Source organism: Hydra viridissima, unplaced genomic scaffold, assembly GCF_058129835.1.
Source record: "Hydra viridissima isolate aposymbiotic clone 2 unplaced genomic scaffold, HvirCarnegie_v1 scaffold_9, whole genome shotgun sequence".
Lineage (NCBI taxonomy): Eukaryota > Metazoa > Cnidaria > Hydrozoa > Anthoathecata > Hydridae > Hydra > Hydra viridissima.
Genome location: NW_028324308.1, coordinates 777,887 through 789,393, shown reverse-complemented (window position 1 = coordinate 789,393; position 11,507 = coordinate 777,887). Strand labels below are relative to the sequence as shown.

Here is an 11,507-nt window from a genome sequence, read left to right as displayed (position 1 = left end):
AATAAATGATTTCTTTTCAAATTTCACAAACTCTACAACTTCACAAAACATATTTTACATGTATTTATATTTCTGCTCAGCTATGATCACTTTTGTGACAATTTAAGTACTTTTAAAACTGGTTCTTTTGTCGATCGAGGTGAGTAAAGCTTGCTATAGCTGTTAAATAATATGTTAGATAGTATTTTTCCATGAAACTTATCCATGTTTTCAAATCCATAAAATTCTGCTATCATCATTGTTATATTTATAAAACTTGTCCTACAAACTGATGACGTGATGTGATGAAAAAATACATAGCAATAAATCACCTATTGACACATATTGTCTCCAGTTATCTTCAAGCCTCCTCTGTTGATATCTTTAGCAAATTCTCCAAATTCGTTGTAATAGAACTGTCTATCATATTTATCTACATCATTTCTACTGATGTATCCTGAAATATAAACTAAAGCCACTTTTACAGACTTAGACAAGGCTAACTCCATATTTGAAAGATTATGAAACACATTGAAGGTATTGATACCATTTAGCAAAAATCCACACTTCAAACAAGCATGTTTACAATTTGTTTGAATTCCATCAAAATCTGTGTTTAAATCAAGGAGAAGCTTTGTTTTCTTAATGTTTACTTTTTGTAAAACTTGTTGAACATTAATAAAATATGTTCCACTAGAACCTTGAGGTAGCTTACTTAACATTTCTTCAATGGGATCACTGGAAAAATTTCCTAGACATACATAATCGTGTGAAGTGCTAAGCAGATGCTTAGTTAACTCAACTAGTCCTCTAGTCGTGTATGCAAGAGCAAGAGCAGCATCTTTGGTAAGTTGTTTTACTCTTTGTCCTTGTTTTTTAGGAACCATTTTTTCAAACATACTTGCTATATCAAGTAAAAATTCTAATCGTTGATCGTTAGGGTTATCAAAGACAGCCCTTTTTAAGTCTTTAGTTTTAAAGTCTTCGAACTGACTTTTTACATTTAGGATTTTGAAAAAGTCTACAATTTTTTCTATAAAATCAACAGTTCCACCTGAATCCTGCATTTCTGGAAAAATTTGTAGTGCAGTTAACGTTTCAACACAAAAAATCTTAAAACATAAAGCAACATTCTGTGGTTCTATAGGTTTTGGACAGATAGAAACTTCATTAAACTTTGATAGTTTCACAATAGAATTATTTTCTAATTCAACCAGCTTCTTCAAGTCAACCCACTTTGCAGTTTTTTCAAGGCCGCAGTCAGAATACTTTAACTCTTGCATTTTTTCAGTTAACTAATTGTTTCTGATAGATTTGATTAGATGTACATAATCATATAGTAAAAAAATGTTTTCAGTTGCGCGCCAAGGAGAAATCAAATTGAATTTTTTAAAGAATGATTGATTTACTCTATTATTATCACATAAAATTGCAACAGTAATGTCATTATGTGAACGAATCAAATATAACATACCAATAACTTGTTCATATTGAAAATCAGCACTTAAACGATACACTGGCAGTGCTTTGTACAAAAACCTCTTTCCTCCTAATAATGAGCAAATCATAAAACTTATATCAGTGGTTGCAAAATGTTCTGGAGAATTTACTGCTTTTCCAAATAAGTTTCTCCCTTGATGCGCTAGTTGTGGTTTTACATAAACTTCATCGATTATAATAATTAGATTTTTTTAACGAGGATCTTCTAGTTGCATAAAATATTTGTTGAGGAAATCAAAATCCTCTAGCTTACTAACCTTAAATATAAGTTTACCAAGTGTTACAATACTTGGCATTTCATAGTCATTTCTAATACGACTGTAAAGAAATCTTGAAATTGAAAAATACTCAAAGGTCCTACTTAGAATTTCTGGAGAAAATTTTTTATTACCAACAAATGTTAATGCATGCATGCTAACAAGTTGTTGTGTGATGATGTTTTTTTTATGATCCATTTCAACGGAATATAAATATCTAATAGCTTCTAAAATTTTTAAGTAAGATGTAATTTTATGTATTCAATTACTGCACAGTGGTATAATAGTGCATCTAGATCCAAAATGAAAACCTTCAAATCGCATAACAATTTTAACTTTTAAAAGAAACTGTGGAATAGCAGAGGTATCAATATAATCCTTACTTCGGACTATTAAACCATCATCCACTGTAAAAGATGTTACTGGAAATGGAATAACTTCTTTGCTGACTTTTAGGCAATGATCATCAAAACAACTAATTTCATACAAATCCAAGTGAGTTGAAATTTCATCAGGTTTCATGTTACGCGTAGATGGTAGTGATTTTGTTGTTGTTCTTTTTGTTGCTGGAGGTGTAGGAACTTGACTTTGAAATACACAGATGAAAACAGTTGGTGGATTTAAGGGACGAATTTTACCATGAATGTGACAAGTTTCATAATTAACTGGCCAATGATTTTCACAAAGGAATGTATTTGGACAATTTGGAATGTTTTCTCTTGGAATAGATCTAATCCATCTCTCTCTTTCATGAGGATTACGGTTTTTGTTTGGAAATCGAAAAAGTTTAACTTTATGTTCTTTATCATAGTTTCCTCTACAATCAGTTACACAACATTGAAAAGGCATCATATAGTAATTTTTGTTTTGAAAGATTACATTTTACTAAATATATAAAATACAAATAAAAAAATATTGATTCTCAAATAATTATAAGCAATTGATTTTAAATATATATTGTATGGTATATCATATTATGTAAATATATTACTGTATTATATCTGTATACATAACTGAATTATATATATATATATATATATATATATATATATATATATATATAGTATTGTAGAAATTATGTTAATACTTCCAGTAAGAGTGCTCAATACAGCGTAGAATAAGTAGAGCGAATATATTATTACTATAATACAAACTAAATAATTAGCTTGGTTTATATTACATTACTTAAAGTTTCACGCAATAGCGATCATCAGATGTTATAAACCGTAAAAAGACGTAACGACAAAAAATACGAAAAAAATACGAAAAAAGTGCTATGGAGTGTCTGCTATGATGGCATTAAAGTTTTTTATTAAAAATTTATTTTCATGGCGGCACTTTGATGTTAACTCGCTTCTTTTATTGAGCAAGCCTACCTAATCCACGGAACTTTCTAAATTTGTATGGGAGTGTAAAAGTAAAGGTTTAGAACCCATCCTTACGTGGAACATTCTCGATCAGGCAGAACCATTTAAACCTGGTGGCAATCACTGTAATTTGTGCTTGACTGAAAAGTTCCACATCATTACGTCGAAACTAGGCTTGCTCAATAAAAGAAGCGAGTTAACATCAAAGTGCCGCCATGAAAATAAATTTTTAATAAAAAACTTTAATGCCATCATAGCAGACACTCCATAGCACTTTTTTCGTATTTTTTTCGTATTTTTTGTCGTTACGTCTTTTTACGGTTTATAACATCTGATGATCGCTATTGCGTGAAACTTTAAGTAATGTAATATAAACCAAGCTAATTATTTAGTTTGTATTATAGTAATAATATATATATATATATATATATATATATATATATATATATATATATATATATATATATATATATATATATATATATATATATATATATATATATATGTAAACACTAAAAATAAATATAAACACTAAAAAAACCACAAAACTTTCTCCATTTTTGTTTTTACAAACATCCGCCTACAGTTTTTTCTTTTTTTTTGCGTTTCTTTCAGGCCTGTTATTAAGTAGGCCGTGTTAAGAAACAAAAAGAAGAGTTGTTTAGAAAATTAAAGGATTCTAGAATGTCACATCTTGTAAGACAAAAGGAGGTCCAGTTTTTACCGACTTTACTAGATCATCCAGGTAGTTTAGTAGGGCGAGTTGTTCTTCATAAAATAAAAGAAATTGATGAAGAAGAGTATTTTTGGAGCAAAGCAAATGTTGTTAGAATAGCGGAAGTCGGAAAAGAAATCAAGTAAACATTATATGATGTTCTTTACAAATCAGAAGGTAGAAGAAGTGACACATTTCCTGTGTCACATCTGACTTTAATAAAGGGGATATAATATTGTTATAAAAGGTATAATCACTAAAAATTATTTTCAGCATTTATTAATTAAAAATCCTGTGATTGTTATTTCAGATCCTTTAAATGTAAATCTATTTAAATGTTACTTAAATTGTTATTTGTAAATGTTACTTAAATTTATAAATGTTACTTAAATTGTTAAATGTTATTTAAATGTAAATCTATTTAAATGTTAAATCTATTTAAATGTAAACAAAGATAAATCTATCTTATTTTTTTAATGATAATATGAACATATGAAGATTATGAAATGGTTTATAGATTGAAAAAGGTCTCGTTTCCCTTGTTACCCTTTTTATAAATTTGCATGACTTAGTTCACTCTAACAATAGTTTTTTTAAATTATTTAAAAAGTTTTTTTTTTCCTTAACTAAAGTTAGTTTTTTACTTTTACCGTGATTTTAGAGCTCTTGACCCAAATGCCCCTATAGGGAAAAACAACGCCTGGGCAAAATTTATCACAAAAAAAATTTTTATTATTGAATGCATTGATTCCTTTGTTTAAAAAAAAGTAGACTGAATATACTTTGTTATTTATGCTTAACTCTAAGTCTTCTCGTCGAAATTTTTAAATTCGGTGCCATAAATCCTTAAGAAAAACTCGACCCAAAATTGGCATCTTATCGGGGTGCCAATAAATTCTCATAACTCGGTAACCAATTATCCAAATTTAAAAAATCAACTCATCCTGAAAATGTCTATATTTTTCTCTAATTTCATAACTTTTTAATTATCGCTAAAGATAAGAAAGAAAGTGAAATCATTTGAATGCTTAACTTAAGGCGGTTAGATAAGCTCTTCCGCATATCTTTGTAGATATTATCAGTCTCGACTTCAAACATTAAGCTGTCCGTGTCAGTGTACAGCAGCTGTACCTTCAAGTCATAATTAGTCTTGATTTGGTTGTAGCAGAAGTTACACATCAAACCTTTCGACAGATCTAAGACGGTTTTTTCAACATAGATTGGTCTGCTCATGCTTTTGTACTCTGAATGGCCGCAAGATTGCCATTAAATATCTTTTGAGATTGGTAGGCCGGGTCAGCGATAAGCTTTCGCAATCGGTTCGTCTCACTGGTATGAACAAAATCGACACGTATACCTTTACTGAGGTTTTTAACAGTTTTGCCGAACACACTGATGGTCATTAACGATGGTTTGTTACGAGCTTTACGCGCCCCTTATTTCCACACTGGAGCTTCTCTATCAGATTTCTCTGATATTCGCTGAGCCAATCTTTGGGTATCATCAGTATATCGGGTGCAAGAGGAAAGTCATTGTGGATGTTGGGTAGGTGCTCTAGATACTCGATATCTACCTTGAGTACATAGCCTTTGGGGTGATCATCACGCATCTCGAGGATATCGACTAGCTCTGGCTGGACCTACTCAAACCCACAAAAGGGTAGCGGTTGCATCATAGCCCAACCATAGAGGTTGTTGGCATCCAGATATACGATATATAGCTGTTAAGCTTTGAGGCATAATATTCGGGTACCCTAAATTGTTCGCCCTGGCAAACGACTTCGATACCATGGACATACTCCCACGGAGATCCTTCTCGAAGAAAAGTGCATATCGGCATCGGTGAGGGGCTCGAGCTCAACTCCGGACTTTTTAAGTACGACGTTCCATGACATCCCAGGAGAGCTGAAATAGTGGGCTATGTCAAAACCATAATAGTTAATGATGACTTCCTGAATTTCTTGAAGATATCTGGTAGCAGCTTCACGTTAGTCTCAAGGCAGACGTCGTGATAGTCGCTTAAGTTTATTCATTCGTGGGTGCTCCATATACTTTGCGCATGAATTTTGTTTTAATTCTTTATCCCACTCATGGTAAGGCTTGAGAAGATTACCTCCTTTGGTGGTATACACGCCTCGTCGAACCTGTCAAAGCTGTCAACGTACTCATAGGGGTAGACTCCTTTGCGCCGCAGAAGACCTAACTCAACTTTTGTCAAGCTCTTTCTCGTGGTCCTTATTTTCCTCAGCCCCAGATTCTTCGATAGAGAATCGAGCGAGGAATTCATGAAATGCATGGAGCTTATGAATGGCAGCTCGCCAACAGAGAAAGTTAGTGTATTTTTCCATCGTGCTGGGGATGCAGCTAAGTTTGTGGTTTCTCTGGCTTTACCTAAAGCCTGCATGTTGAGATACCCGTCGTAGCCCCTCAGATTGTGGAAGACAACTGGTACCTTTGTTTTTCTTGATTGGATGCGCAGCTTAAGGTTGCATTCTTTGTAGGCGGCGACTCGGTACTTTCTCTTAATGTGACAGTGATCGCGAACCCTTTCATCACCTAATGACGAACTGCAGATATAACAGTCTGCTGCTCCTGCGAATAAGATTTTTTTTTCTTCGTTCATTACAATTTTTTTCTGGATTAGCGAAGATCTTGTTTATCTCAACTAGCTCAGTGTTGAGACTACTCAAGAAGTGCTCTACAGTGGTTTACATTAAAACAAAAACAAATTTTAACCTTACGAATGGTATAGAATTAACATACTGGGATTTTACGATATGCGAACTCAAATTTGTCAAGATTTCCAAAAAAAATTTTCAAACACATTTATTTTAATTTTTGTGACATTGTTGTAGACGTCTATCAATCTATATCAATCTGAAGTCCTGTAAACCATTTTTTTATGAATAATTGAGGAAGAAAAATCTGCCACGTACTCATGTTTTAGTAATTTAAGACCATTGATAGATACTAGCATTGTTTGTTGGTCTCTCTAAATTTATTAAAATTGAGAGGCTAATAAGGAGCACCTACAGCAGATTTCAAGTTCATGCCCGTAAAACAAATAAAATCATGTCTTTTGGATCAAAAGTACAATTACTATTCAAAACTTGACATTTAAATACTGCGAAAATAATGAATGGTTATATATCTAATAACATATGCATCACTATAATATATTTTTAGTTTACAAAAAAGTTAATTTATCTGAATACCAGCTATTAATAAAAATGTTTACCAAATACTATGAAATATAAAAAAGATTTTATGTAATATATTAGGAAATTATAACGTGTAGTTATTTAAGGTCAGTTTTAAGAGAGTATAGCAACAAAAAGATTACTCCAGAAATTATCATTACTTTCCCATTTAAGCGCCTTTTCTTTTAAGGAATCCGGAATCTCACAATCGTCAAGTGATATAGAGATTATTTGTTGATCTTTCAAAGCTGTTTGCAGCTCACCTTTGCAATATTCACTTTTAAAATAATCTCTCGATAGAACTACAATTGTTTTTCGGCTGTTATTTATTGCGTCTAAAATATTTTTTGTTATATATTTCCCTGGAACAAAGTCTCGATAATCTATACAAGTTTTGACATCTCGTCTCTCCAGTTCACAAAGAAGACTATTTTTTACCCATTCACGATTTTTGTAGCTGTAAGATATAAATACATCGTAAATAGGTGGCTCTTTGTTCGAATTCTGAAGTTCCCTTTCCCCTAAAATAAATTCATCTGTTTATAAATGAAAAACCTTTACCTATTTTAAACCCCGCAAATATAAAGTGATCCTAAAAAAAAAGAAGTTCCTTATTTTAAGGCACTCTCTTGTTTGGTGACATTTTTAGTATGTGAAATTATAATTTTTGAGATTTGTTGATGTAAAGAGGTTGCTCACTGATTTCCACTTTCACAACTCAGAGATGAATTGTTTTACATAACAAACTTCACAGAATATATTAAAGCAACGAACAGAAGTATTATTTTAATACATGCAGTAAAACAGAATGTATACAATTCAAAGCTAGGCATTAAACAATATAATTTTCAGGATTACATTAACCTCTTTAGAGCAAAGTCCGATAACAAACTTTTGTCAAAAATGATTGCATATTTTGCCAGATTTCTCTTCCAAGGATATTGAGAAAGGTCTTTGAATGCTCTCTAAATCTCTACAGCAGCACACACTTCTTCGATTTTGGGAGTTTATGTAAATGCTAAGAATCGAGTTGCAGCAGATATTGTGTCTTTTGTTTGTTTTTAGCAGTAGACACGTTAAAATCTCAAATCATTTTGAACTCACATTCGGCAATCTCACTTACAATTCGGAGGTTTTAAATAAAATTGCCGAATAATAATCTGCTTTTCAATCCCCTCCATGGGGCTATTCCTAGTGGATCGTTGGAGCTTCAAAAATGAGCAATTCCGGTCTAGTTGATGACATTGGATTTGCATTTGCAATATCAATCAACTTGTCGATTTCTACCTGAAATTCATTTTCATTTGCTATTTGAGTGTCATGAACCCTCTTGGAATTATTATTCAGTTTACTCGATGCTTCAAAAAGGTTTTTCAAGTATTCCTATTCCATTTCTTTCCATCATTGTGGGATAAGGCCATCTACCACATATTAAATAGCTTTTTTACAGCAATAAATATCAAGAAAATTAATTGTTATGCAACAAGATGATTAAAACAGGAAGTGGTACAACACCAAAACTACAAAATATTTTTAAATTAAGTAACCTCTAAAGTTCATCTAATTTTGCTGGAACTTTGCAGGAAAATTTTTCGTTAAAATGCAGACTTACCTCTCTTTAATTAATTGCTATTGATAATTGATCAATTACTTACCAACTTTTTACCTGTGAATAAATGGTCATTAAATTTAAATGAGTTTTATTATTATTGGTTTATTTAATCTCTTCGGCTTTCGTTTCCTCTGAAAATGATAATATTTCTTATATATTATTACATAATAGCCACCTAAAAAATATTTTTACTTAAGTATAAAAAATAATTTTTGAAATAATCAATGCCATATCTGACTGATAAAGTTGTGACCTAATGAGCAAGAAAAGTACCCCTAAGAGCGTTAAATGGCAAACTAATGGTTTAAATAAGTAAAGAAACCAATCTAAAGTTGGTATAGCAAAATTACTCAGTTTTTCAGAGGGTTTCGTTCAAAATGCATTAAAAATTTTTAAAGAAACTGAGACTGTCAAAGATTCTTCAAGGTCTGGTTGATCTTCTAAGCTAATTGAGAGAAACCAGTATGTTATTTTTGGCAGAGCTCGTTCAAATCCTAAGATAATCATTCGTAATTTAATCAAAAATTCAACTCCTAAAAGAATGTTACAATTGGCAAGGAGATAGAGAGAAAGGTGTTACTGAACAAAGGCACAGGATCATATATCGCCATTACAAAACCACTTTTGTATGCAAAAGATCGCCTAAAACAATTGAAATGGTGCCAAAAAAAATCTACTGGTCTATTGAAGAATGGTCTCGGCTCTTTTTGAGGTACTAAATTGCAAAGGAAAGGTTTGTTTTAAAAGATACAAACACGCGATGTATTTAGCTCGCTTTGTTATACTAAGATTATAAGGAGGTCACGGCTTGGCTGGAATATGATATATATTTCTCACAAAGGTACGATTCTCAGCAGTATATGTATCGGACGAATCAAACAATATGGCTCCAAATATACTCTAGAAGTATTTAAAACATTCGGCTAAATTGTTTTATGGAAGAAGTAAAAATTGGATATTTCAGTGAGATAGCGCCAAATCTCATATTGCGTTTTCAATTAAAAATTGGTTGAATGAGCGAGGCTACAAAGTTATTCCTTGGTGTGCTCAGTCTCCTGAGCAATTGCGATCTATGGAGTTGGATTGATAAAAAATTTGCAAAATATAAGTTAGCTCCAGTTTAAAATCTTTAACAACAGTTATCAAGGGTTAGGGCTGAATTGCCGAAGAATTACTGAATGAGATTGATTGAACTTATGCCTCGTCGCATCCAACTTTGCATTAAAGCAATTAGAGTCTAGTTTAAATATTAATATATCACTTTTTATAAGGTTTCTTTGAATTGATTTGATTTGTTTAAATCTAATTGATTTGATTTGTTTAAATCTAATTGCCCTCGTATTAATCCTACTGGATACACTGTAGATATATATTTATATGTGTATATACATATATGTATATATATACATATATATATATATATATATATATATATATATATATATATATATATATATATATATATATATATATATATATATATATATATATATATATATATATATATATATATATATATACAGTCCCTGTTCAAGTTATCAGCGCACCTTATTAATTTTGAAGAGCTTTTACGGTTTAATGTATTAGGTGCCATTTAAATTGGATTCCAATATTGTTGCTGGTTGATTTATTTATTTGTTTATAACTTAACACTTTAGAGCTTATAGAAATAAAAAATTGCTTTTTTAGGTATCACTAATTCCAGAGGAAAAGAGGCATCTGTTTAATTCATAAAACCGTGTTCTGTCGCCCATACTGTGTTTTGATGTTCTTTCAGTTTTTTTTTAAACTAATTTTAAAAAGTGTATGTTTTTGTAAAACCATTGTGGTTTAATTACATGAAATATGTATTTTAATGTATTTTGGAAAAACTTTTAAACAACCATTTCAATATCTTTTGATGTACTTTTCTTTAGAAACCAACTTTTATCTTTTTTAAAATAATTTTTAGTAAAAGAAATTGTTTAAGAGTTCTGTATTACAAAATGGGAAAAACGAATTATTTTCGCATTACCTTACAAAAAGAATTCTTTTGTTCCACAGGATCAATCCTATACAAAATTTGATTTGAAACTACTTTATAAAAAAAAGTAAACTGCATTTAAAGGTTCTTAGTTTTTATTTATCACAAAAAGAGCTAAATAACAGCTTTTACAAAATTGTAGAAAACTTTAATAATAAAAATTATCTAGATAGCAGGGAAAGTCCCACAGTTAATAGATCTTCCACAGGAATACTACACAAATGAAAAAAAGGTGTAGAAGACAATCTAAAAGGTATTGAGTAGATTATGCTTTTCAAGAACAATAAATTTTACTGGTATTTGCTTTTGAAATCGACCACACATAATTCAACCCTCTCTGCATTGTCTGGATGGGTTTGTTCTTTTAGTAATTTTCCCAGTGTATCTGGAAGTGATGGTGCCTGGATTTGAGAGCTTGTTTACAGAAAATGCAAAGGGGCATTTCTTGTGGCAAACGAAGTCCTTGACACGAAAGAACACTGCACGAACTTTCAAGTGATGGTGATGCTTTCCAGGGCAAAGTAGGAGTGATGAAACTGAACATTTTTCTTCTCATAATCATCAGCCAGAGTGATGCTAAAACATGCGGTGATCACATTATCAAACTACCAGAATGTGTCAATCAGCTCAAAGAACTCATATGCGAAATCTGACAGTCAGCCTTTAAAGAAGTTCTATGTTTTTCAGAAGTTTGTGAAAAGACTAAATCTAAATATGAAAGCATTGGGCTATTCTAAGGCTTTTGTCCACATTTATATAATAGTCAAAAACAGATGGCTGACGAATCCGAAAGGAGATAAAGCTCCATAAAAGGAATCACTTGCTGGATGAGCTTGCATTCAGCTGTAGGAATCA

General features: G+C 31.4%; 1 protein-coding gene across 2 annotated transcripts in view; it reads right to left on the bottom strand.

Moving 5' to 3' along the window:
* Positions 1 to 6,894: 6,894 nt before the first annotated feature.
* Positions 6,895 to 11,507, bottom strand: part of LOC149883510 (uncharacterized) — a 37,091-nt gene continuing 32,478 nt past the window's right edge. For both annotated transcript variants that reach the window (XM_090097506.1, XM_090097505.1), the window contains exon 9: positions 6,895 to 7,538. In XM_090097506.1, the coding sequence (XP_089953632.1) occupies positions 7,452 to 7,538 (87 nt within the window). In that variant the 3' untranslated portion in view covers positions 6,895 to 7,451. The remainder of the gene's footprint in view (positions 7,539 to 11,507) is intronic.